The 27,486-nt window shown below is 56.8% G+C and overlaps 1 protein-coding gene across 3 annotated transcripts in view; it reads left to right on the top strand.

The window, feature by feature from the left end:
- The first annotated feature begins 3,942 nt into the window (after positions 1-3,942).
- UNC5A (unc-5 netrin receptor A) overlaps positions 3,943-27,486 on the top strand; it is a 66,957-nt gene continuing 43,413 nt past the window's right edge. For all 3 annotated transcript variants that reach the window (XM_032158744.2, XM_032158743.2, XM_058440183.1), the window contains exon 1: positions 3,943-4,290. In XM_032158744.2, coding sequence (XP_032014635.1) covers positions 4,221-4,290 — 70 coding nt within the window. In that variant the 5' untranslated portion in view covers positions 3,943-4,220. The remainder of the gene's footprint in view (positions 4,291-27,486) is intronic.

Genomic DNA, 27,486 nt, shown 5'->3' with positions numbered 1-27,486 from the left:
GAAAGAGGGATTAGATGTAATATGATGGAATATAATTGGGATGAATTTAAGTGTCTGCATTTAATTGCAGAAAACCAGCAACCTAAAGGGTAGGTGAGGAACACCCAGTTGTTGATAGTACCTACAGCAAAGACCTAGGACAATGTTCCTCAAAGTGTGATCAGTCTTCAGACCACTGGCAGCAGCAGAAACATCTTGTAGGTATTACAAGGCACGGTAAAAGCAGATTCCTAGACCCCTCCCCAGACATCCTGGATCAAAATCAGGATAGGCAGGACATGGAAATTTACACTCCAAGCAACTCATAGGAACTTCGGTGCATGTCCAAGCCAATGATGGCCTCAGCACAGGGTCTGAGCTCCCCAGGTCCAGGGGATATTAGCAGTGCGATGTCACTGACCAACAGCTGATTAGGACTCCTCTTGTCCATCAAGCCATGATGGCAGAACACCTGCCAACCCCTTCAGGAGATGCTTTCAGGGAGCAGCCTCATACAGGGTGTCTGGGTGATGAGACAGGGGCCCAGAGCCCTGCTGCCGTGCCAGCATCTAAAGCAGAACTGTTTGTCCTGAAAATTCAGGATAGATCAAGACTTTATCTTCTGAAGAAAAATTTGCCTGAGTAACAGAAGCAAAGGAGGCTGGAGCTCTCAGGAGTCCTCTTCCCATCTGGCCATCCTACCTTAGGGTCTGAGACAAACCCTTTCCTGGCAGCCCTTCACCCTAGATGCTTAAGAAGAGTTCCAGTGAGACACCTACTCCCCCTCTCTGCAGGGGCACCCCTCCTCCTTCTCCTGACATGACTCTGAGCATCACTTGGAAGGGAACAGTTCATCTGAGGCCTGGGTGACTAAAAGGAACCAGCCATGTGAAGATCTGGGGACAGAGTATTCTAGGAAGAAAGGCAAATGGGAAGGCCTGGAGGTGAGAAGAGCTTGGATGCTGGAGAAACAAAGTGAGGGGTTGGGGGGCCTTATGGCCAGGGCCTAGGCAGAGTTGAAGAGGAAGGCAGGGGCCAGATCCTGCTGGGACCACAGGCTGTGCAGGCACTCATGCTACTCTCCATCTATTTCAGCTCTGCCTTCCAGGCACGAGGTGGGATTATACTTCCTAGCCCTCTTGGGTGGGACTGTATGGCCAGTTCTGGCCAGTGGATTGTGACCAGACATGATCCATTGTGTCTGGGCTGAGCCATTGATGGCTGGTGGGTGTACCTCTGGAGTGGCTGCTGTCAGGCTGGGTCCTCAAGTGAGGGTGACCTGGAGTCATAGACCCATGATGGACAAATGAGAAACAAACCTTTGTTGATTTAAGTCACTGAGATTTGGGGACTATTTGTTACGACATCCCCTAATCTATCCTGACTCTTACACAGACCATTCCACTCCGGCTGAAGAGAGAGGGGCAAGAAGAGAAGTGAACAAAACAGCCAGCTGAGCAGAAAAGACCCTTCCTTTCCTGTATGTCAAACCTCATTTCCCAAATTCAAATCCCAGAGTAGAAACTGTAGCAGGAGGAAAGATGAGGACATGGACGTTGAAATCAAACCTCCCAAGGATGCATCTTAGCTACCCCTGCAGTCTATTGAATAAGGTTGGCCCTGAGCAATCAGGCACTTCCTCTCCCTATGCCTCAGCTACTGCATCTGCATAAAGGGGATAATAATGTTTCTTTAACAGGACTGCATGTGAGGATCAAGCCGAATTATAAATGTATGCAAGGACATAGTGGCGTCCAGCATACTTTTTTTTTTTTTTTTTTTTTTGAGATGGAGTCTTGATTTGTCACCCAGGCTGGGTGCAGTGGCATGATCTTGGCTCACTGCAACCTCCGCCTCCCAGATTAAAGCAATTCTCTCTGGCTCAGCCTCCTGAGTATCTGGGATTACAGGCGCCCACCACCACATCTGGCTGTGTGTGTGTGTGTGTGTGTGTGTGTGTATTTTTAGTAGAGATGGAGTTTCGCCATGTTGGCCAGGCTGGTCTCAAACCCCTGACCTCAAGTGATCCACCCGCCTCAGCCTCCCAAAGTGCTGGGATTACGGTGTGACCCACCACGCCTGGCCATCCGTTTAGACAGAGCATACACTATTATAATGTCATCTTATACCCCAGCCCTCAGTCCTCCTCCTTCATCCTCAACTACCAGCCTCCAGTGCCCAATCCCCAGTTCCTAATCATCTCCCCTATACCACGGGCCCCAAGGGCAGATCCTGCCACTGACTCACCTCTCCCACCCACCTCTTTCCTGCAGAGGCTGAAGAGGGGTGTTATGGTGCCAACAGGAGAAGCCTGGGCACACACTGCTCCTACACACACACACACACACACACACACACACACACACACACACGAGACATGTGAGTAGATCAGGCCCTGACACCGTGTACATTCAAACAGCCCCGAAAGCAGAGTTCCCAAACCAGAAGGTGATGGACATTTTCCCCTGGGCTCACATGAAGTCTAAAAAATTATTTTTTACTAGTTAAAAATTTTAAATCAGAATATTTCACATACGACGGCTTCTGTTGAAAATTTGGAAGATGCGGCTATACTGTGCCCCGGTCACCTCCCCCGACAACCAGCACCTAGAGCAGAAGAGGCGGCTGTCCCTTGAGATGGGATCCTTGTGCCCCGTCCCCAGCACTGCCCTTTGCCTCCCTGGCGATGGAGCCCAGTGTCTGTATGGTTGCCTCTGGAGCTTTAGCTGGTGTTTTTTATAGTAGACTTAAGAGGAAAGCAAAACATTTTTCATAACCCTTCTCTATCAAAAGTGGGAGACAAAAGACAGACCGAGAGAGGGCCTCGTGTCTCAAGAAATATAGGAGAGCTCATAGCTCTTTGTGGAAGCAAGACCATTCCTTATATCGCCTAGCCTGCAGCGCCAATGTATATTATCGACTGGCCCCGTAGGCGTTTGAGTTTGCGACCCTGCCCTCACCCTGCTCATTCCCCTCCCGACCTAGACTAGGACCCTCTCTTTTCCGATCACTCCCCCCAGGCACACTGCGCGCGGCTGTCATTTCCTTTCTCCTTCAAGGCAGCCCTCTGTTTATTTTAACCCGATTAGGGAATGGGGGTGGGGCGCAGGAGACTCCAGCAGCGGTCACTGCTGGAGGCTCCAGTTGACGACGTGACTTGACCAAGGTCACAGAGCGAGAAGGTGAAGTCGCCTAGACCCTACCCGCGGTCTCCCTAGCTGCCAAAGCCCAGCTCGTTCCTTTACGCCCACGTCGCGGGCGCCGTGCGCTCTCGGGGCTCAAACACCGCGCGCCCAGTCGGGTGCGCTGCGCCTGAAGGTTGTTTTCCTTCGGCAAACGGCGCCGAGGGGTTAGGGAAACCTTGGGTCATGGTGTGAGGCGCGCCCCTGGAATCCACCAGGCTGCGAGGCTGGGACTGCGGGTGTCCCCGAGTCTGGCCTGCCAGCTCTGGTGGCCAGGGCACCTCTGCGCGCGGGCCAGGGCCCCGGCGCTCTCTCGCAGTCCCCTAACCAAGCCGCGGGCTGGCAGGGTACCGCGGCGCCCGGACGGCCCCGGAGCGCCGCCGCGAGGAAGGGGCGGGGGAGAGGACTGCAGCGGAACCTGCCCGGGACACCCCTGCCCTGGGCGGCTCTCTGCAGGCTGGCGCCGCGCCGGGGTCGCCGCAGCCCCGGGCCCCTCCCGGGCCACCTGTGCGCAGACTGGCGGGCCCGCGAGAGCCCGGATCCGGAGCACCGATCCACTCCGGGTTTCAGACTCCTGCCCCTGTCCCTGGAGACCGCGCGGGGCGGTGGGAGGCCTCCACGCCCACCACCCCAAGCCCCTCCCTGGGGGAGCCTCAGGCATCGCCCAGAGGGATTCCCGGTGCTGGGGGTGGCCCGCGCGCGCTGCGCGGGGCGGCCCGGCCCCTCCTTCCTTCCCCCGCCCCTCCCAGCCGCCGCCCCGCTCCGTCGCTCCAGTCCGGGTTTTGCGGCGCCCACCGGCCCGCTCTCCGGCTGCGGGCTCCGCGGCGCGGCTGGCTCGGTGCGCGGCGCGGCTGGCGCTGCGCTCCGCCCCGGCTGCATTGCTGCGCTCCCGTGCCCAAGGGAGCCACGCGCCGCGTGCGCCCGGCAGCCGGCCGCCCGGAGGCAGCGCAGTCCGCTGGCATGGGCCCCGGGGGCGCCCCGAGCTGGGGCTCCGGGCTGAGGCGCTAAAGCCGCCCTCCCGCCCGCGGGGCCCCGCGCCCGGCCCGCCCGCCCGCGGCCATGGCCGTCCGGCCCGGCCTGTGGCCAGCACTCCTGGGCATAGTCCTCGCCGCCTGGCTCCGCGGCTCGGGTGAGTCACGCCGCGCGCGCTCTGGGGAGGCATGCGGGGGACCGTGCGCGCGAACGCTCGCTGCTCTGGGGGTCCCTGACCAGAGCTTCCAGACCCGGCTGGGAGCCCCCCGAGGCCAAACTTTGCGAGGCGGCACGCGGGGGCCTCTTCTTGCTGCTGCGCAGCTTCCCCGCGCGCTCTCCCGGAAGCCTGGGTTCTGCCAAGTCCAGGAGCAGCTGTCAGCGCGCGGGGCTGGCGAGTGTAGACACCCCACGCCTCCGGGTGGGGGAAGTTTGCTGGTTGCCTGGGCCCGGAGCAGGGCTGGGGGTTTGGATCAACCCCAGAGAGCCTGACTTTGAGGATTCGAAGATTAGAGGGTTTTGAGCGTATCCCAGTGCCCAGGAAATGGGGGGTGCGGGGAGCGGTTAAGATACCTCTTCCCGGTAGCATCTGCCCTAAACAGCCACTCACAATCTCCCAGCTTGGCACCTGGCCTCTGCCCACGTCCAGAACACAGTGTCCTCCTCTGTCCCCACCACACACGCTCGCACACGCACACACTCAGGCGTGGAGGCGCATACACCAGCCCCCAGTCCTTGCAGCCAGCACAGTCAAAGCGCCGCGGTCAGGAGCCACGGCCCCGGCCTCCCTGGTGCGGGGGGGCCAGAGTTGTGTGTGGTTGGTCCGCCAGCTTCCCCTTCTTCCTTAAACTCCATAGCCTTTCTTAGTCCCTGCATGCCCCCATTGGTCACCCTAACCCGCTGCTAACTCAGCCCTCAGCCCACCTCATTCCCTTGGGAAGGGGCTTGGGGGAGGAAGTTCCCCTGCATCCTTTGTCTGCTCTCCCTGAGCCTTCACCTAGGCTGAGCTGTGGGGGCCTCCTGATCTCTGCCCCCCATGCACTTAGCTGAGCTGAGCGTATGTGTCTGTGGTGGTGGGGGGTGGGTGCCATTTGTGTGGTCAAGGGGGCTTGAGGCTTACCCTGGCAATTCTCGATTCTTGCTGCCCCTAGAACCTGGGCGGTTACTCCCCAGCCTGGCTAGGCTGCTGCTTATAACAGGAGTGTTGGAAGGGAGCATTGGGGTTTCTGAGCTGCCAAACCATATTGATCAGAGATCAATGAGTGAGAGCTCAGGGGCCAGCCTGATAATTGAGGCTGATGGCTGTTTCCTTAAAGGGTGTCTCTGCACAGCGCGCATCCTGCACCCGCCACTGCCTGACCCCGCGCCCCATCCTGCCTCCTCAGTACCCCTCTCTACTCCATCCCACCCCCTCTATCTCCCTTCTCCCTCAGCACCCCTCTTCTTCTCCAGGGCCTCTCCTTCTAATCCTGACCAAGCTGAGAGGCTGAACTGCTGTTGGGTGTGTGTCCGTGTCCCCCACATGTGTGTGTTAGGGGCGTGTGTGCAGCTCCGCAGATGAGCACTCGGGTGCAGGTTGCACTGTTGTCCATGATGAGGTGGGGGTATTAGTGCCCCACACACAGGTGGGGTGTTGCCCGACACCCATTAGGTACCCTGGAAATGTTTTCTGGGTTGATGCTTGTGAGGGCTGTGTGGTCATAGCTGCATGTCGCCCACATGAGCACGTGTGAAGGCTGTGGGTTGACATGTGTGCCCGGGTAACGAGGGGGGTTGGCATGGTGTGTGCAGCATTGGTATGTGTGTGCCCTGATGAACGTGTGTGATGACCAGCATGCCGCACGTGTGTGACGGCTGTGTGCAGTTGCACAGGTGAGTGTGTACAGATAAGGGGGCACAGGTACCGGTGAATCAGGGTGCTGCAGCCTGGAGCGGGGGGTTGCCACATGGACTCCTCAGGAGGCTGTGGGGTGGGGAAACTGCATCCCTGGTTGGCAGGGCATCTGTTGAGGCCTGGCCCAAGGTTGCCCAGGGAGTTGGCAGGTGGGCACAGGTGCTGCAGGGGCTGAAGCAGAGCCTGCCCCAAGGCATCAACTCTGCCCCTGGGCCTGCGGGAGGAGCTGCTGAAGGCCATGGGGTGGGGAGGGGCTGGCCCTACTTCTTTGGGACTCCCTTCCCCCTGTGCCCCACAGGCACTGGGCACATGTGGACGCCCAGGCAGGCTGGCCCTGCGGTGACCCCCGGCTCCTCCCGCGCTGCCTTTTTCCTCTGTGGCAACAGCCTCTGGTGAAAAATGTGTCTGTGAGCCGCTGAGGGAGGGATGGCCAGCGGGCAGCAGGGGGCGCCAGGGGCCAGCGCGACCGACTGCAGCCGCCTGCTCCCCAGGCCACGCACCCACCCTCTGTTGCTGGACATCACACAAAGCCTGTCCCTTCAGCACGCTTGCACCTGCAGGCCCTCTCTGTGCCCGCGCACGCAAGCACCCATCTGTCTCACAGGATTTTCCCTCTGAAACCCCGTCACACGCAGCTGGCATGCACACCCCCACCCTGCCCCTGTGGTCTCCCTGTCACCCAGACCTCTGCAGTCTTGAGCAGGAGGGACTTGGGAGCTAGCTCCCTTGAAGATGGGGCTGAGGGGTGCCATGCTGTGGCATTGCCGCATTGCCCGACCTGACCCCAACCATCTAGCCTTGCTCCTCCTTCTCAGACCCCCTCCCCATACTTAGGGCTGACCTAGGACTCGTCTGTCCACCCCACACTTGGGAGAATGAAGCTGGCTGAGGGGGTCTTAATCCTCCAGGGCTAGGAGATACCCTGTTCCTGCTCACCCTGCCTTGCGGGTGGGGTGGCCTGGGCTTTGGGGCCCCTAGGTCCCCCCAGGGGAGAGCTGGTCCTCTTGCTGCCTGCCTGCTCCTCACTTGCCTGTGTTGGGAGCGGCTTCTCTCGGGAACCAGGGATAGGCATTGATCCAGGTACCAAGCCCACAACCAGAAGTCTCGGCCCTGGTTCCCAGGAGCAGCCAACTTTGGCCTCAGCCAAGGACCAGAGAGCCCCTGTCCTCACAACCCTTCTTCCTGCCTAGTGCTGCTCTGGGCCCAGACCCGCAGGCTGGAGCTCTGAGGCTTCAGAAGGCAGGAGCCTGCCCTGAGCTTGGGGTGGGGCTCCCCTGCTCTAGTGCTGGGCCTAGCTGCCACTTGGGAACCTGTGTGTCCACGCACATGCATGCGGGGCCTCCTGTTCTAGGCCACACCTCTCCCGATGCCCCCTCCTCCCAAGGGCCCTGTCGTCCCCTCCTGTTCTCCCAGCCTGGGGCTGGAAGCCTTTGCATCTCCCTTGGTTCTCCCTTCTCTCTCACGCTTCACATCTAATATGTCACCAAGTCCTCCAACTCAGGCCTACTTGTGACATTGCTCATGTCTCTTGACTTCTTTGTCTTCCTCCACTCCTTTCTTCCTCACCTGGACCACTGCAGCAGCCACCACCACCCATCGCCCTCAGGCCTCCTCCACTCAGACTAAGGCATCCCCTGGCATCCAGGCTGGAAATCTGCTAGAAAGCTTTCGGTGACTCCCAGTGCCTGCGGGTCAATCCAAAGCTTGAGCCCCTTGGGCCCTTAGGAAAATACCTTCCTCCCTCGTCATCACCCCACATCAGCTCTGGGCTGGTCTATCTGGAGGTCGGGTGCCCTCCCTGGCTCTGACTGCTGCTGGGGTGGGCACCCCCAGGCAAGCTCCGGCTTCCAGACTGTAGCTCCCTTGCCTTGCAAAGCCTCGTGCCACTGACCCCGCCAGCATGCTCCCCACCCAACACCCCAATGTTGGCTCTGTCCAGACCTGGGACACACCCCTTTGCTGCTGCCAATCCCTGCACTGTGAAGCCCGAAGCTTCAGTCCAGCCCCTCCCAAAGGCCTCCCACCTCCTCCCCTGCAAAGGAGCCCTGGCATACTGATGTGCTTTGGGTGGGCTAAAGAAAGACTGAGGTACTGAGTCCTCAGCCTTGGGGAAACTGCCAGAAGCCTCTGACCTGAGCCGCCTCCTTCTCCTCCAGTGCCTCCCTCAGGTATTGCCATTGTTTATGGTGCGGTGACCCTGTTCTCCGCCCCAACTTGCAACGAGTCACTGCCAGCCAGGTGCTATTTCTCTTCATTTCCCCGTTTTGAGTTTGGGTTCTCTGTCCAGGCAGGGAGGGCTGCTATTGCTGGGGACAGGGAGAGATGTTTGCTCTGCCCCTCTCAGCAACCACCCCATCCCTGTCCCCGAACATGGACTGCCATGCTCCAGGGAGGCTGGAGACGGCCTCCTGTCCAGGGTGGGGACCCGGAAAACTAGGCCCCATCCTGGGGTGGGGGATGCTGTGCCCCAGCCACATGTATGGACAGCAAACCAGCTCACATTGGTGCATGCTTGTGGGCCACTCACGCAAGTTGTATGCCCATGTCTGTTGAGTAGGAACCCCCATCCCCACCCTGGCATGGATTTTCCCAGAGTGAATGTTTTCTTGAGCAAATGGTGTCATTCACAGAGTCACGTCAAGACGTGGGCTGCTCTGCACAGCTCCTACGTGGGGTGGGACTCCTGGTTCCTGAGGCTGAGCCCCAGGGCCCAACCACGCTCAGACAGGAGCTCAGCTTCCTGCAATCAGTTCCACCAGCCCACCCCTTCGTTCCTTGTCTGCTCCTGTGGGAGTGGCATTGAAGGGTCCTCCTGCCTTCTGGGGAGTCTCACCCCTTATTCTTGCCAGGTAGAGCAGAAAGGACAGGGGCTTAGGAGGCAGTCAGGGCCCACTTCCAACCCAAGCCTCGTGTCCTTGGACAAGCAACTTGCAGTCCCCAGCCTGTTTCCACATTGATAGAATGGGTCATGCTTGCTTTCTGGGGTTATAGTAACAGACTGATGGGCAATGTGGAGAGGGCACTCAGGGTGAACCCCGACACCCAGTAGGTGCCATAGCTTGTCTGTCTCCTTCCTCTGTGTTCCTTCGCATTTGTGGGGGGATGGCATGAGTTAGGACAGAGGTGGGGACTTAAGCCCGAGCCCAGACACAGGAGAAAAATGCGTCTCAATGTGAGCTGCTTCATTTCCCACTGCCCCAGGCCCAGGCAGTGGCCCCTTCTGGTTGGTTGGAAGAAGCGTCCCCCCTCCCCCGCCATTGGCACATACACCACCCACTGCAGGGACTTGGGCCTGATTCAGACATCAGTGCTTTCAGTGCACAAGGGGCAGTTGTTTGGAGGTTCTGAAGATGAAGATTTGGGCTCAGCTTGTCATGCAACTGTGTGTTGATGATCATCTCTGACTCTCAGGACATGGCACAGAGTGGGGCAGGAGCCCTGAACAGAACGAAATTCTAGTCCTCTCTCTGCTATGTGATTGCTGTGTGATCTTTTAGACAAATCGTTTAACCTCTCTGGGCTGTTTGCCTCTCTGTATACTAAAGGGTGTAGTATACCCAATGATGCCTGTGTTGGAGCCTGGGGTGGACTCCGCACTCAGCAGCAGGCTCCCCCAGGAACTGCTCACACCTGCCCAGCACCTGCCACAGACATCAGCCGCCCTGGCAGGGGCTGCCTGCGTCACTGGAGAGCCAGGTGGCTGCTGGGGCAGAGCCAAAAGTGGTTGTGAGGCAGAGCTGGGGACTGTGAGTCTCAACCCCTAGGCCAGGAATTAAGGGCCCACTTCTGCTGGCAAATACCTCCTATGTCAGAAACAGGCCTTCTCAGGGCACCCAGAAGGTCAGGGTCCCAGTGCCCAAGGCCCACGTGCCCAAGGCCCACCCCCTTCCTGGGCACTGATGTCAGGTGTGACAGGCAGCTTCAGACCCCAGGGGCCCAGAACCCCAGGCACATGGAGGAGGTAGTGAAACAGGTGAGTTGGCAAGCTCTGTGGCTGGGTTTGGACCAGTACTAGGGTGAGGCCAGGCAGGTGCCTAGGCACAAAGGTAGGGCCAGCCCCCAAGAGTGCATGCCTCCTGGCCCTGCATCCAGCTCCTCCCTGCACGGCTTCAGTTTCCTTGTCTGTACAACGGACTCAAAAAGAACCCACCTCCTAGGTTTTTGTGCAGATTAGGCAGGCTGAAGCGTGTCAGTGCTGGCACATAGTGGGCACTCAATACATGTTAGCAATTGATGATGACATGGCAGAGGGCACTGTTCAGTCCTCTCCTTCGGGAAGCGGGGGAGTCCTTGGCTGTCTTTGTGGAAGACGGTGCGGCTGGGGAACCAGGCGGGAGGGAAAAGGCCTGGGGTGAGCTTCCCATTCTGGGCTGGGGACAGGCCTGGCTTCCTCTCTGTTTCTTATCATGCAAGGGCAGGTGGTCCTTGACTGGCCCTCCCAGCCCTGTTTGAGGTGGGAGAGGGGGAGCCACACAGAGCTCTGGGAGGTCTGAGTGGCAGCTGCTCAGCCCCAGAGTATCTGGGGAAGGGGAAGTTTTAGGTACCATTTTGATGGGGGAGGGGCCGTGAGGCCCCTGCTTCTGTGCTGTGGTGGGAGCGCCAAGGGCCAGCCGTCACCCTGACTGGTGGGGCCCCCAGAGCCGGGACTCTCCCACACTGGGATATCAGAGCTGTGTCCGTCTGGAAGGCTCAGGGTCACCTTGAGCTCCAGGCAAACATGTAGCTGAGATGGGGCGGGGGTGGGGGGAAGGCCGGGGGAGTCTGTCTAGATTGACAGCACCTGAAGCGCCTTGGGGAGAGAAGTCTGGACCCTGCATCCCACCTCTGCCCTACGTGTCCCCAGCCAGGGCAGCAGGTGGAATCCCGTGCCCCAGGCCAGCAGGTCCAGTGGAGAGGCTGTGGGGTCTAGGGGAGTACTCCCTGAATTAGACTCTACCCCTCCTAATCGGGGCGGGGACCCAGTGGAGCCGAGGGGCCAGTGGTTTTTTCCCAGGTCTGCATCTTTCCAGCACCGCCCCCCACCCCGCATCCCCCTCCCCAAACAAATGTACTCGTCACTGGCGGGTAGCAGCCCCTCCTCAGCGCGTGTCTCGGGCCTCGGCAGTCCCCGCCCCGCTGTCTCGGTAGCTTGGTACGCTGGGGCCCTCAGGCCGGCGGATCTGCGGGGGCACGTGAGCTGCCGTGGAGCGCGGGTGCCCGAGCCCATGGCAGCCGGGGCCAAGGGGCTTCGCCATTCGCCGCGGCGCCCGTCGGGCGGGGCTGCGGGAGGCTCGCGCCCGAGGACCTCCAGGCCGGGGGTGGGTGCCGCGGGGCAGCCGGGCGCGGGGTAATTAACGCGTTGCAAACTCCGGCGGCCAAGCCGGGAAGGGGCGGGATCCCTCCGCCCGCCAGCCCGCCCGCGGCCGCCCGCCGGATTAGCGGCTCTTTGTTCGGGGCCTGTTAACAAGTTCCTGGCTGAGCGCTCGGCTGCCGCCCGGGGAGCGGGCGTCCAGCCTTCGGGCACCGCCGTGCGGCCGCCTCCGCCCCGCCTCCGTGCTGTAGCCCAGCTGCAGCCCCTGCCCCTGCCCGCCCTTCCTGGGCCCCCTGAGAAGTGGGTGGGCGCAGGGCTTCTCAGGCGATCTTGTGCCTGGGGCTTCCGAAGACCCCGGGCTGATCTCGCTGCCAAAGGGAGGAGAACGTCCCCATAACCCGAGTACCTCCTGCAGGCCGGGGCTTCCGATGCACCGGTGTCGCCATTCCCGTTTTACAGATGAGGCCGAGCACCGACTTGCCCCAGGTCCCGGCTGTCCTCTGCAGGCTGGGGCTCCACTCCAGCGCCTGACACCCAAATGCATTCTCCTTTTGCTAAGAGGAGAGACTGTGTGGGGGGAAGAGGAGGAGCCCCTGGGGGCTCTAGACTGTTACGTTTTTTATTCTTTATTAACTTGGTGATGGTAGTAATCTGGGCTCCGCCTACATCATCTGATCAAAACCTCAGGACAACCTACAGGTGGGTAAAGTTAGCCCCATGCGTCACATGAGGACACATATCAGGGGAGGTCACACCGCAGGAAGTGGCAGAGCTGGGACCTTACTGGGCAGCTACTGCTCTGCCCGATCTCCCCCAGCACACACCACACCCACCTTGTGGGCTCTCCTGTGTGGCTGTTTACTGCCATGGCCTCTCTGGTATCCTATGGACTTGATGGGAGAAAGTCCAGAGACCCTGATTCTCTGTGTGGCCTCAAGTGAACTCCCTCACAGCCAAGCCCGTTCCCCATCCCCATGCTGCCTCCTGACCCCACCTAGTGTGCTTCCAGCCTGAGAATGGCTGTCCAGGCCACCAGACATTGATTATTAACTTCCTCTCGTGGTGCTGGCTTTCCTCACCTATAGCCCTGAGCTTTAAGCCAAAGGGACTTGTCCAGGCCACACATCTTCAGGCGACTGGGACTATTCAAAACCACTTTCTTATAATGAGGGGGAGTCTTTCCCAGTAAGCTCCTCAAATGGTTTTGGGCCCTTCCTTCTGGGGCCGCACAGGATGGGGGAGCCCCTTTCAGTTATTTAAGACAGGGCTCCCACCTGGCCACATCTGCCCCTTTCCTGGCCAGCCCTCCCCAGCTGCTCCTCGTGAGCATGGCTCCAAGCCCGAATCCCAACCCCCCACATCTTTGTTACCTGTCTCTGGGTGGTGACCCAATTGTCACAGCCTCCTCAGCCCTGGGAGCTCACCACACTGTGCCACAATGCCCCAGCTTGAAGTGATATAGGACACTAAGTGTATCTGTTGCAAATATTGGAACCCAACTCACACTGGCTTAAGAAAAAAAAAATTAAGAAGAGGGAGACCATAATGGCACATGGAACTGAACTCAGGGGTGGCTGTGGCTTCAGGCATGGTCGTATCCAGGGAGAACAGTATGGCCAAGATCCTTCCCTCATCTCTGCTCTTGGGGATTTGGCGCCACTCTCCAACAGCCTCTTCCCTCTATCCCAAGGTGGCTGCCAGGGGCTCCCGGGACTACGTCCTTACAGGCCCAGGCCCAGGCTCCGCACGGGATGGGGGAGAAGAGCACATCTCTGCCCTCCACCATCCAACACATGTCCAAGTCTTCCATCATTGGTCCACCTCCAGTGCCCTGCCCAGTTGTGTGAGCCAATCACCATAGCCAGGGGTATGATTGTGCAGATTAGGTTGGGCCAGAGCCACCGAGGCCATTGTCCTGTTGTTACCCAGGCTATTTGCTGCTCCTCTCAGCTTCTTGTCCACCAAGAAGGGTGGGCACAATCATCCTCAGATGTCGTCAGCACATTTTGCCAGGTATTAAATAAGCATGCTGAACAGCACCAAGCACAGCCTGTGGCTCAGAAGTAAAGCGGGATCTGGATCAACACTATTTTATTGGCAGCATTAGAAAACACAACTGGCCGGGCCAGGCGCAGTGGCTCACGCCTATAATCCCAGCACTTTGGGAGGCCGAGGCAGGCAGATCACGAGGTCAGGAGATCGAGACCATCCTGGCTAACATGGTGAAACCTCGTCTCTACTAAAAATACAAAAAGTTGGGCCAGGCGCGGTGGCTCATGCCTGTAATCCCAGCATTTTGGGAGGCCGAGGCGGGCGGATCATGAGGTCAGGAGATCGAGACCATCCTGGCTAACACGGTGAAACCCCGTCTCTACTAAAAATACAAAAAATTAGCCGGGCGTGGTGGCGGGCACCTGTAGTCCCAGCTACTCGGGAGGCTGAGGCAGGAGAATGGCGTGAACCCGGGAGGCGGAGCTTGCAGAGAGCCGAGATTGTGCCACTGCACTCCAGCCTGGGTGAGAGAGTGAAACTCCGTCTCAAAAAAGAAAAGAAAGAAAAAAAAAGAAAACAAGTCTGGCCATTCAGCAGGTTTTGCCTCCCCTTCATTGTGCTGTCATCTGCCCATATATCTGCATTTGGCCATCTAAGATATTTTATCAGGTGCCTGGCTGGAATTCAGACATGCTGTGTTTCTAGTCCATCCTTAATCTACCATGGGACAGTAACCCCATAATAAGGGAATCTGGTCTGGCGTGACTGGGCCATGGGAATCCCAGCAGGCCTCTCACGGTCCCTCCTTCCTTTGGTCATCTGCAGCTGATTGAGAAGCTCTTGTAGAACGGTGCCTGGAGTTTGCGTAAGGCTCATTGGGCTGTGGCACCTCCAGTGGATGTTTGTTAGGTTTTGTATCTGGTCCAACTTTCATTCCAGTCTTAGTGGGGTGTTTTGGGGGCCCCTTCATCCCAGCAGCAGGGCCCAGGTGAGCTAGGTAAGTATTTCTCTTGGCCTGGTTCTTTTCCAGCTGCAGAGCCTGCTCTTTAAGCTTCTGTTCCTTCTCTCAACAACCCAGTCTTCCGCCAGTGCTGCTTCTTTCCTAAATTTGTGAGAATTGTTTTTTTCTTGCTTGCCTTCAAAGAACCCTAAGTGATACATTCACCAAACCAAACTTTCTTCCTTATGATGACTAGACTACAGCTCCTGCCCCACAGCTGCCCGCATACCACTTTCTCAGAGGTCAGCAGCAGGGCTCAGCTCTTCTGGGCTCCTTCCTCCAAGCCCCGACCTTGCCCTGTGTTTCTCTGGCATTGCCCATAAGCCTCACGCCGCTGCACCTGTGCTCCGCTTCCGAGCGTGGTTCCTCCATCCATGCCTCTCACCTGTGGCTTGTCCTTGGTTTCGGGCCATCTTTCTATGTTGGGCAGGTCTGGTCAGAGTCTGAGCCTACCTACCTGGATATCTCGCTGTTGCCCTGGCACTTTTCTGGGGACCTTCCTTCTCCAGTTCCTTTAGGATCACACAACCAGAGGTCCATTTTTGAGACCCACTTGGTCTTCTCAAGACCTCTTTCCTTTCAGACCCCTGTCTCCACTGGGGGCCCATCTTTGGTGTGAATTCCTGAAGTCCACCACCCAAATGCCAGGACACCTTGAGAGCGGTCAGCATTCTGCCTCCCCCCACAAGAGTGTGGTGTCCTGTTGAATGGTTAACAGTTGGCTCTTCAGGCAGGCTGGGGGACTAATTTGCCAATTTCCTTGGTGTAAATACTCCCACCACGGCCTATATCAAGCTACCAGTGTGATGTCAACTGGCTTACAAAATTCTAGAAATTGTAGTGATGGGCTGTCCTGAGCCAGGACGAGCTGGCTGCATACACCACTGCTCGTGACCAAGGCCACTCCCAGCCCTCTGAAGTGACCACAGGCAGGGAGTGGACAAAGGCATCTCAGGCCTTCCCCTGCAGGACCAACTGACTTCCCAGGCTGGAAGGGGCAGCCTCCCTCCTGGACACCAGGCTCTGGTAGGTCGAAAGGTAGAGAGTCAACTAGGACCTGGGAGGACTGTGCTTAAGAGCCAGGGCTCTGATGTGGGTTAGAATCCTGAACTGGGTGAACTCGGGCAGGCTATTTAAGCTCTCTGTGCCTCAGTTTGCTCACCTGGAAAACGGGGACAATGAAAGGCTCCTACCTCATAGGGCTGCAAGGATTGAACGAGTCATTCCATGTGGTGCGCGCAGCCTGATGCCGGCTCACAGTCAATGCTCTGCAGGTGTGAGCTGTGTGGCCCGTGGGGCGGGGGAGGCTCACTTTTGGCCCCCCTCTGTGACACGCCCTTGAAGTGTTTGTGTGGAGGGGTGTGTGGAGCAGGATCTTCGGTTGATAAAACTGGCAGCAGCGGGTATCAAGGGCAGGGCCTGCAGGCCTGGAATCTGAGCAGGATCTTCGGTTGATGAAACTGGCAGCAGCGGGCGTCAAGGGCAGGGCCTGCAGGCCTGGAATCTTGGGAAGGTGTTCATTCTTGGATAATGAGCGTTCATGAGGGGGCCTGAGAAGGAAGGTTGGCGTGGTGAAGGGTGAGTCACCAGAGTGACTTGGCTGAGTAGGACTCCTGACACCTGGGAGCCAGGGTGTGTCTCCAGGACATGCAGAACAGAGAGGTGGCAGAGGCCACAGCCGCACTTCAGAGCCCAGACAGGCCCAGCAAGGACAGCCCACCTGCCGGCCTCAGGCCAACCTGTGACTTGAGAGCTGGTCCCTGGGCACCCCCTGCCTCTGCCCCAGAGTTCTGGGAACCCTGAGGGGAGGGACTCAGGCTGGGACCTTGGCATGTGGTGGAATTTGGCCAGACAATGAGGGGAGGAGGAGGAGTGGACGGGCGATCCCAGTAGCAGCATGTGTACAGGGCAGCCGGGAGGCGTGCAGCCCCGCTGGAGCAGACGGTGCCTGTGGGGTGCCAGCAAGCGACAGGGCTGTGACCACATCTCTGAGCTGGGGAGTGACAGGCAGTGAGCAGTGTTTAAGGAAGATTAATCTGGCAGCCTATGGAGGATGGATGGGAGCAGGGAGAGGCTGGAGGCAAGGAGACCAGCCGGGAGGCTGCCGTGGTCATCCAGGCAAGAAATGACGAGGCGTCCCTCCCTGGTGGTGGGCAGACAGCAGGGATGGAGTAAGAAAGATGGATGTGGGAGACGCTGCAAAGGGGGAGATGCTGCATCTGGATGCTGCATGTGGGGGGGCGAGGGAAGGGGAGGAGGCAAACATGATTCAGAGCTCTGGAGCCTGGGGAAGTGATGTCAGAAACAGAAAATAGATGGGGAGCTGGTTTAGGGGAGAAGCTGAAAGAGCAAGAGGCTCCACCCAGGGAGCTCCACCCTGCCAGGCTATGTGTAGAGTGTGGACAGGGCGCCTGGGTCACAAGCAACAGAAACTGGCTCTGGTCACGTGAAGCCAAGCGAGCGGAACAGCGTTGTCGGGTCAGGCAGGCACTGGGGGTAAAGGGCAGACTTAAAGCCAGCCGTGGCCCAGGAGAGACGTCCAACAAGTCCTGGTGGTGCTGGGGCCATCCTGTTTCCTTTAGGGCACTGAAAGCCGTCGGGAAAGGTGGATTTATTCGGTTCTGTGAAGCCCTACAGGGTAGGTCGGGACCAGCAGGGAGAGACACAGGGAGGCTGAGGGAGACCCTCCCAGCAGGCAGAGGCTCGGGGATGTGGGCGCAATGACAGCCTCCACAGGGGGGCTCTATGGGACAGTCAGGGAGACCGTGGACAGGGGCAGGTGGCCTCGGTGAGTCTCGGTGGGAAAAGAAAAAGGACGGCTGGACACTGACTTGGACTCCACTCAGCCACCCTGTTCGGTCTTGAGAAGTTTCTTACCCTTTGAGAACTGGGCTTTCTGGTCGGCTGGCTCCATCTCGAGGGCGTTGGTAGTTTCTCCGCCACCCATTGTTTTCACTGCTGAAATACTTTCTCAGGGCACAGCACCTCCACCCTCCTTTGGCGACCTCCCACCTTGGGGCCCTGGTGGGACTGTCAGTTATGGGAGCCCAGCCTCTCCCTGGGGAAAGCACCTGTCCCAGCTGGCGAATGGTCCCGGAGATCTGGGCACATGATTGGGCCAGGCTGGCCACATGGCCTGGGTTGAGCCAGTCAGGATCCTTCCCAGGGCTTCTCCCGCCTGGAGGCGGAGGTGCGGCCCGGATGCCTCCCGGGTTGGTGGCAGCAATGATGCAGGTTCCGACGCCGGCCCAGGACTGTTTCCGCCTTGTATGGAAAGCGGCCGTGGGGCTGAGGCGGGTGAGGCCAGCGCACAGGGAGATCAGGGACAAGCAGGAGGAAGAGGCAGTCCCAGTGGCCCCAGGCCCTGAGGCTCTGGTTCCTGCAGCTTTTCTCAGTCCTGTGAGCTGCTCTGAACAGCCTTCCTGGCCCCAGATTCAAGAACTTCCCGCTTTAACGCCCGTGTGAGTTGGGTTTCTGTGTCCTGCACCTGAAAGGGGCCTGGCCCAGGATCTTAGGAGAAAGATGATGATGTGAGCAAAGCGCCCACCCAGAGGTAGCAAGGTGGCAGCAGGCAGGGCATTTAGCCCCCACGCGGCAGATAGAACATTCTAAAAAAAAAGAGAGAGAGAGAGAGAGAGAGAATTCACATAAAAATCCAAATGTCAGGCTTCTCTTGAAAAAGCAAAAGATCTGGGCTGGGCCCAGCAAGCCCATTTTCCTGGGTGGCTGGGGCTGGAACCTGGATGCCACTTTGGCAGATGAGCACCCCCCACTGCTAGGTGCCCCCATGCCCATGCACCCCCAGTGCCTGTGCACTCCCTGCCCTGTGCGCCCCCACCACCTGTGTACCCCCTGCCCTGTGCACCCCCTACCTTGTGTACCCTCTGTCCCGAGCACTCTCACACTCCGTGTCCCCCTCTGCCCCCTGCCCTGTGCAGCACCACCACCTGTGCACCAGCCTGCCCTGCCCTGCACACCTCTACCCTGTGTAACCCCTGCCTTGTGTACTCCCTGTCCCAGGCACTCTCACCACTCCGTATCCCCCGCCCCATGCACCCCCAGTGCTTGCGCACTGCCCTCTCTTTGCCACTCACCCCCGCTCCCACGCACACCAAGGCTGCATCTCCCCACCCTGTGCACAGTGCTTGGTGGGTGTCAGGTACCGAGGCCATGGGCAGGGCCATCCCTCTCCTTCCCTCCCTCCCAGCTCTTGGAGCCTGTGTTTGGGGCCTTAGATTTTGCCTGTTCAGTTTGAAGTGATGGAAGATAGTCAGGTGGAAACATCTAAAAGATAATTGGAAACTAGGAGTGGCACTTTCAGATGCAATAAGGGTGGGAAATGGAGATGAGAGACGCTTTCACAAGGAGCTGATCACGGACATGCATGAGCTCGAATCCCATTCTAAGAGGATGATTAGGGAATGGCCACGGCTGGGGTGGAAAGGAGGATTCAGGGGACAATTTTGAGGAAGCCAAAAGGGGGCCTGGAAGAGAGCAGTGGGGGCCCAGGAGTGTGTGTAAGGTTTTGAGCAGGAGGGGAGGCAGCCTTGAGGAAGGCTTTGGCGAAGGCCCCTCTGATGAGGCCTGGAGGACATGCTGGGAGGAGGCAGGGAGAGTGGCCGGAGGAGGCTGTGCTCAGAAGCAGCAGGAGTGAGCTGGAACAGTGTGAACAGTGTAGACAGGTAGGACACAGAGGCCATTTGGAATTTGCAGAGCATGGAAGGATACCAGGTAGAAAAGGCACAGGATGCAGTGAAGGTTTCAGGGAGAAACTTGGGAAAGGGGGGCGAGGGCAGGACAAGCATACTTGCTGAGCACTGGCGATGTACTTGGACGAAAGCTCTCCACGGGTAGCTCAGAGGTGAGTGATGTGCCCACATCCCACAGCTACCATGGCAGAGCTAGGTGCCAGCCCCAGCTCCATGGCAGGCAAAATGGGCAGAAGGTCCAGAGCCTCAGCAAGCTTTTAAGAGAAGCAGAGGGGATGGACTGAGGGACAGAGCTAGGTGACGATGGCACCTGGGCCATTAAATAAGCATTTATTGAGCACCTGCTGGGGCCAGGCCTGGCGTCAGGTGCCGCAGATGACCATGAGGGCCGTGTGACCTTGAGGGAGCTGGAAGCAGGGGCATGCTGGGTAGCCAGTGAGACAGGACAGTCCTGGAAGAGATGACACTTGAATTGAGACCTGAATGACAGAAGGAGTCAGCTGTGGGTGTAGCAAAGGGCCTACTCTGGTCTGGTCACAGGGAATGTGGAGCTGGGCGAGGAGAGGTGTGATGACTTGTGTCTGTGTTCATTTATACATGCATAGAAGCCACCTCCACTTCCAGAGATGCACGGCAGGAGGGGCTGAGGGCACATTTGCTAGGGTTAGTTGGTCGGAGGGGGCCTGGGTCCCAGACCTGCTCTGCTGCTACAGCACAAGCCCAGGCCAGATACACTCCTCTGCCCCATCTATGAAATGGGAAGAATGACTGGGCCTGGGCTATCATGGAGCTGATCCTGAGGCCTGGGACGGGGCAAGGGTGGAAGCCGTGGGAGGGTGCAGGCAGAAGGCCAGGGAGGTTACTTCCACCCTTCGCAGGCCTCAGCAACCCCAGGATCAAACAGTAACTGGTAAAATGAGCTTAGTCCAATGGAATTGGACTTTGATGCATATATATTTTTTCTTTTCATTTTTTTAATTCTTCTTTGCCATTTTGTAATCAAGGTGGAATTCACATAACATAAAATTAACCATTTTAAGTGCACAATTCATTGGCATTGAGTACATTCACAATGTTATGCGACCATCACTTCTATCTAGTTTCCAAACTTTTTTTTTTTTTTTTTTGAGACAAGAGTCTTGCTCTGTTGCCCAGGCTGGAGTGCAGTGGCGCGATCTCAGCTCTCTGCAAGCTCTGCCTCCTGGGTTCACACCATTCTCCTGCCTCAGCCTCCCGAGTAGCTGGGACTACAGGTGTCCGTCACCATGCCCAGCTAATTTTTTATATTTTTAGTAGAGACAGGGTTTCACCATGTTAGCCAGGATGGTCTCGATCTCCTGACCTCGTGATCCACTCGTCTCGGCCTCCCAAAGTGCTGGGAATACAGGTGTGAGCCACCGCGTCCGGCCCAAACATTTTCATCAGAACAAAGGAGACCCCATTAAGCAGTCACTCCCCATTCTCCCGTTGCCCCAGCCCCTGGCAAACAGCACCTTGCTTTCTGTCTCTATGGACTTGTCTATTACGATATTTCATGTAAATGGAATCATATAATTTGTGGTCCTCTGTGCCTGGCTTCTTTCGCTTAGCATAGTGCTCCGGTTCATCCATGTTGTAGCATGAAAGCGTGCATCATTGCTTCATTCCTTTTTTTTTTTTTTTTTTTGTGACAGAGCCTTACTCTGTCACCCAGGCTGGAGTGCAGTGGCATGATATTGGCTCACTGCAACCTCCGCCTCCCAGGTTCAAGCGATTCTCCTGCCTCAGCCTCCCGAGTAGCTGGGATTACAGGCATGCACCACCACGTCCAGCCAATTTTTGTATTTTTAGTAGAGACGGGGTTTCACCATGTTGGCCAGGCTGGTCTCAAACTCTTGACCTCAAATAATCCACCCACCTCGGCCTCCCAAAGTGCTAGGATTACAGGCGTGAGCCACCACGCCCAGCCTTCATTCCTTTTTGTGGTTAAATAATATTTCATTGTATGGATGGACCACATTTGGTTTATCCATTCACCCATTGGTAGACATTTGGGTCATTTCTACCTTTTGGTGACTGAATAAGCTGTTTTGAACATTTGGGTACAAGTATCTGTTTAAAGACATGTTTTCAGTTCTGTTGGGCATAGACCTAGGAGTGGAATTGCTGGGTCATATGGTAACTCTATGTTGAACTTCTTGAGGAACTGCCAAACTATTTTCCTTAACAACTGCACCATTTTACATTCTCACTAGCAATAATGAGGGTTCCAGTTTCTCCACGTCCTGATTCTTATATTTGAAATGTTAAATTCTTGCAAACATTTTTCTCATCTCTTGGTGCTCCTGCTTTGCTGGTGCCTGAATCTGTGTGTGGCCCGTCAGGTTAGCCTGGTGTAGGTCTCGTGGTTCAAGATTGGCAACAGAGGACTGGAGAGGGGACCAAACAGCTGGGAGCCCCCAGAGGTGCAGCTAGCAGTAGGGTCAGAGCGGGTCTGGGCCTCTCTCAGCCCTCTTGGACCCCTGTAGACCCCTGTTTCCCTCTGCAAGCCCCCTTTCGTCCTCCTTCCCCCTCCTCCATGCCCACCCCCAGCCAGGAGCTGCCCTCTCTGCCCCTCTGCGCTGCCGTTTTGTGTGTGTGTCTCGTCACCAGGATAAATGTAGCTACAAACAATGCAGCGGGCTGGGTGCTAATTTGTCAGACGCAGTGCGCGGCTGTGATTCCGAATACATTAACATTTTCACATGAAATCATTTCAATTTTTAGTGATTAAGAGGTATTTGTTTTAAAGCATCAGGGTGATTTGCTGCAGACCTAGGGGGCAGTGGGGGTGAGGGAGCCCCCGGGTGTGATGTCACTCATGGCACCAGTGCGGGCAGTCACCACTCCACACCCACCTGTGCCCACCCTGCGCTTCCTGGGCATGGGGCTGGAGGTGGCAGGACCAGGGGGTAGAGATCAGGAGACCCAAGAGTCCCTTGAGGGCACGGAGGCCCAGAAGCCTCAGCCCCACCATGTTCCCCTGGCTTCCCTGGGTTGTTTGGCCTCACTCAAATATCGCCTCCTCAGCGAGGTTGCCCCTGGGCCTCCAACCTCAAGTAGCAGCCTGTCACTCTCTGCTTTAGCTTCTTCATGGCGTTTATCAACATTGGAGATGACTTTCTTGACTTACTTACTTGCTTATGTTCTGTACCACCCCCAGTTAAAACACATGCTTCTTGAGGGCAGGGACTGTGGCCTGCTCATGCTCACTGCTCATTCATGGATGGATGGATGGGTGATTGGATGGCTGGTGGTGGATGGGTGGATGGGTGGATGGCTGGATGTATGAAAGATGGATGGGGGCTGGGCACGGTGGCTCACGCCTGTAATTCCAGCACTTTGGGGGGCCGAGGTGGGCGGACCACGAGGTCAAGAGTTCGAGACCAGTCTGACCAACATGGTAAAACCCCATCTCTACTAAAAATACAAAAATTAGCCAGGCGTGGTGGTGCACCTGTAATTCTAGCCACTCAGGAGGCTGAGGCAGGAGAATCAATTGAACTGAACCTGGGAGGCTGATGTTGCAGTGAGCGGAGATCGCGCTGCTGCAGAGACTCACTCAAAAAAAAAAAGAGGATGGATGGATGGATGGATGGATGGATGGATGGATGAGTGGTTGGATGGATGGGTGGATGTGTGAAAGATGGATGGTTGGATGGTTGGATGGATGGATGGATAAAGTGGGTGGATGGGTGGATGGATGAAGGACGTATGAAAGAATGGATGGATGGATGGATGGATGGATGGATGGATGGATAAATGGGTGGATGGGGGATGTTGAAAATGGATGGATGGATGAAGGATGGATGGATGGATAAAGGGTGGATGGGTGGATTAAAAAAAGAGGATGGATGGATGAGGTGGATGTGTGGATGGATGGGGGTGGATGGATGGATGGGTGGATGGATATGAAAGATGGATGGATGGATGGATAAAGTGGATGGATGGATGGATGGATGGGTGGATGTATGAAAGATGGATGGATGGATGGATAAAGTGGGTGGATGGGTGGATGGATGAATGGATGTATGAAAGATGGATGGATGGATGGATGGATGGATGGATGGATGGGTGTATGTATGAATGGATAAAGTGGTTGGATGGATGGGTGGACGTATGAAAGATGGATGGATGGATGGATGGATGGATGGATGGATGGATGGATAAAGTGGGTGGATGGATGGGTGGGTGGATGGGTGGGAGGTGGATGGATGGGTGGATAAACAAGTAGATATAGGGATGGATGGATCAATGGGAGGGAAGGTGGATGATTGTTCAGGGGGCACAGAAGACTCCCTCGCCATATCGGGCATCCTATCATCCCTGGCAGTCTCCAGGCAGGCCACCTTGGGTGTGCCAGGCTTCTCTACACCTGGGAAGTACAAGTTCATTACCATGGGGCTGGTTCATTACCACAGGCCTCCAACCCTCTCACTTCCACATCACTGCTACTTTTTTTTTTTTTTTTCTTGTGATGGAATCTTGTTCTGTCTTCCACACTGGAGTGCAGTGGCGCGATCTTGGCTCACTGCAACCTCCACCTCTCTGGTTCAAGCAATTCTCCTACCTCAGCCTCTCGAGTAGCTGGGATTACAGGCGCATGCCACCATGCCCAGCTAATTTTTGTATTTTTAGTAGAGATGGGGTTTTGCCATGTTGGACAGGCTGGTCACAAAACTTTTACTCTTTAAAGCCCGTCCCTGTCACCTTCCTCTCTGGGTGCCATGAGAGCCGCTCTAAGGGGCTCCCTAGGCCTTCAGACAGACCAGCTCCGCCAGGTCTCAGCTGTTGCCAGTCGTCTTGGCTGGGGACCCTCTACTCCCTTCCCAGGAGCTCCCAAACAGGGTGGCCCTCTTCAGAGCAGCTCACAGTGCACTAAAGCCTGGGCTGGAGGATGTGCCTCCATGGGGCATGGGTGCGGTGTGCGCCTGCTTGTGTGCTGGCGTGTGTGTGCGTGTGTTGTGCGTGTGTATGTGTGCTGGTGTGTGTGTACCGGCGTGTGTGTATGTGCTGGTGTGTGCTGGTGTGTGTGTGTGTGCTGGTGTGTGTGCATGTGCATGTGTCCTGGTGTGTGTGTGCGTGTGTATGTGTGTGTGCTGGTGTGTGTGTGTGTGTGGGCGCTGGTGTGTGCATGCTGGTGTGTGTGTGTGCTGGCGTGTGTGTGTGCTGGTGTGTGTGTGCGTGTGTGAGTGTGTGCTGGCATGTGTGTGTGCGCTGGCATTTGTGTGTGCTGGCAGGTGTGTGTGCTGGCGTGTGTGTGTGTGTTGGCGTGTGTGTGCTGGCATATATGTGTGGGTGTGTGTGCGCTAGTGTGTGTGCGCTGGCGTGTGTGTGGGTGTGTGTCTGGGTGTATGGCATGTGTGTGGGTGTGTGTGTGTGGGTGTGTGTGTGCTGTGTGTGTGTGTGTGTGTGGTGAGAGATGGGAGGTGATGAGGCCTTTGCCCAGCGAGAGTCAGTTCCTGCAGCCTCGCTCTGTGGTGGCCACACAGAAGCCCGTTCCTCATCCTTCTGTTGCCCCACCCCCACCTCCGTGCCTCGGGTCAAACCCCTCCCTCACCTACCCCAGTGAAAGGAAAATAACTAGGAGCTTTTATCGTTCTGCAGAAGCAACATCAGAAAACAATTATTGTTTTAATTACCTGCTGTCGCCATACAAGACAGGAAGGTTGTAAAGTGTGATAGAATCTTTCATGTTAATGGACTGCCAGCCCGGGCCAGGGCTCGATTTATGGGGCTGCAGCTAGTAACTCCAGGGAGCTGTATGGAGCCCCCAGGGCCCTCTCCCTGTCCCTGGGGCCAGGGCTCCAATGCCAGGGGCCTGGCACCCCTTTTGTTCATCACATTTTACCCAACACAGTGGGGATACTGGCCTTCCCTGTGCAGGAATGCTCAAGGCCAGCATGCATCCAGGTGTGACCTGGGGGCTCCATTCCTTAGGGGGGCGAGCCTTGGGCTGGCCCCTCTTTCTGCCCCATGGAAGGGGCCTAGCCATGGGCTGGGCTGGTTTTTCCCTGACAGGCCCTTTCGCCACCACTCGGCTCTGCTGTGCACCACCTTGGACCCTCCTGCACTGTCCAGAGCGGGGCTTCCCCATAAGCACAGTGACCTCACACCTGTCTCCTCGTCTCCTGCCCACCTCCACCTCCCAGAGCTGACCCCTGGCCACTGCTTCCTGGCTAAAGTCCTCATCTGTCCTGCCCTCCACCCACCCATCCCCACTGCTGTACCCACCATCTTCCCAAAGCCCACTCAAGCTGGTCCCTCCTCAGGTACCAACCTTATTTTCTCCTAAGCACTTTCACTTTCACACACGTTCTTGTTTTTTTTTTTTTTTTTTTAGTAAAGACTTGCCTTGTTCCGCCGCCCCGGGTGGGGTGCAGTGGCGCAATCTCGGCTCACTGCAAGCTTTGCCTCCCGGGTTCACGCCATTCTCCTGCCTCAGCCTCTCCGAGTAGCTGGGACTACAGGCGCCCGCTACCACGCCCGGCTAATTTTTTGTGTTTTTAGTAGAGACGGGGTTTCACCGTGGTCTCCATCTCCTGACCTCGTGATCCGCCCGCCTCGGCCTCCCAAAGTGCTGGGATTACAAGCGTGAGCCACCGCGCCTGGCCAATTTTTGTATTTTTAGTAGAGACGGGGTTTCACCATGTTGGCCAGGCTGGTCTTGAACTCCTGACTTCAGGTGATCCACCCGCCTCGGCCTCCCAAAGTGCTGGGATTGCAGGCGTGCACCACCGTGCCTGGCCTCACACTTTCTCACTGAAGCCTCAATGCAGATTCTCACTGAAACCTCAATGCAGAGTTTGGAGGAGGTGCCGTTATTATGCTCCCATTTTACAGATGCAGTAAATGAGCTGCGGAGAAGTCGGGTGTTTGGCTGGCAGTCTGATTTCACAGGGCTGGAGTGAGGACTCAATGGGGTGACAGTTGTGAAATGCTTAGGACGATGCCAGGAGCAAAGTCCACGCCTGATCCAAGCTAGCTCTTGTAATAATTCTTTTTGCTTCTATTGCTGTTCACCCTGGAGCAAGTCACTTATCGGCTTGAATCATGCCTCACTTTCCTCATCTGAAGGATGGGGACAGCAGTCACCTAGCCTCTAGGATGAGAGGATCAGGGAAGGCCCTGTGTGGTGTGTGGTGAGAACCCAGGACCCCTCAGCTGCCGTTGCTGCTGTGACCATGTAATGGTGGAGGAAGCTCAGGTTGGGAAGCTAAGTTGGGTCCTCCTTATACAAGGCCCTTCATGGCACGCCAAGGGATGTTGAGCCACTCGGGATGGTAAGGAGCTGCTGAAGATTTTCAATCGGGAAAGCGGTGGACTCAGATCTGAGTTTTAGAAGGATGGCAGTGGCAAGCGGAAGCTGGTTGAGCAAGAGGGAGCCGTCAGTACTGGAGTGATCCAGATGAGGACTGAGGAGGCCATGACAGGCAGAGGTGGAGGCAGGGACAGAACTGGATGGCCAGGGCTTGGTTACCCCTTGGGCAGAGGAGGAACGAGAGGAGGCTCATGCCTTCTTAAATCCTCTATTCCCTCCCCAGTGCCACACAGGACTGGCACATGTGGTAGCCACTCTCAAACCCAGGATGCAGGTAGCTGGCCAAGGCCAGGAAACAGCAAGACCCTCTCAGGCCGAGGCCAAGTTGGAGTTGAGAGGAACCCAACTCAGAATCTTTTTTTCCTTCCAACTTTTACTTTAGGTTCAAGGTGGTGCATGTGCAGGATTGTTACATGGGTGCATTGTGTGTGCTGGGGTTTGGCGTACAAGTGATTTAGTCACCTAGGTAGTGATCACAGTGCCTGATGGGTAGTTTTTTCATCCTCACCCTCCCCCCACCCTCCACCCTCAAGTGAGCCCTGGTGTCTGCTGTTTCCCTTTGTGTCCGCATGTACTCAATATTTTGCTCCCGCTTAAGTGAGAACATGGTTTTCTCTTCCTGCATTAATTCACTTAGGATAATGGCCTCCAGCTGCACCCATGTAGTGCAAAGGACATGATTTCATTCTTTTTTGTGGCTGTGTAGTATTCCATGGTATATATGTACCACATGTTCTTTATCCAGTCCACGCCAGCCCACAATCTTCAGGCCATGGCCTGGGACTCAGGTGGGGCCTCCCTAGGCACCTGCAGGGCCCCAGCTTCCTCTCCCTGACAGGTTCACGCGTAGCCCATGAGTCTCTTTTTTTATTTTTATTTTTGAGACGGAGTCTCGCTCTGTCGCCAGGCTGGAGTGTGCAGTGGCGTGATCTCCGCTCACTGCAAGCTTCACCTCCCAGGTTCACGCCATTCTCCTGCCTTAGCCTCCCGAGTAGCTGGGACTACAGGCGCCCACCACTACGCCCGGCTAATTTTTGTATTTTTAGTAGAGACGGGGTTTCACCATGTTAGCCAGGATGGTGTCGAACTCCTGATCTCGTGATCCGCCCGCCTCGGCCTCCCAAAGTGCTGG

The sequence above is a fragment of the Hylobates moloch genome, unplaced genomic scaffold (genome assembly GCF_009828535.3).
Source record: "Hylobates moloch isolate HMO894 unplaced genomic scaffold, HMol_V3 SCAFFOLD_6, whole genome shotgun sequence".
Classification (NCBI taxonomy): Eukaryota; Metazoa; Chordata; class Mammalia; order Primates; family Hylobatidae; genus Hylobates; species Hylobates moloch.
The sequence above is the reverse complement of the archived record's forward strand: the minus strand, read 5'-3'. Positions and strand labels throughout refer to the sequence as shown.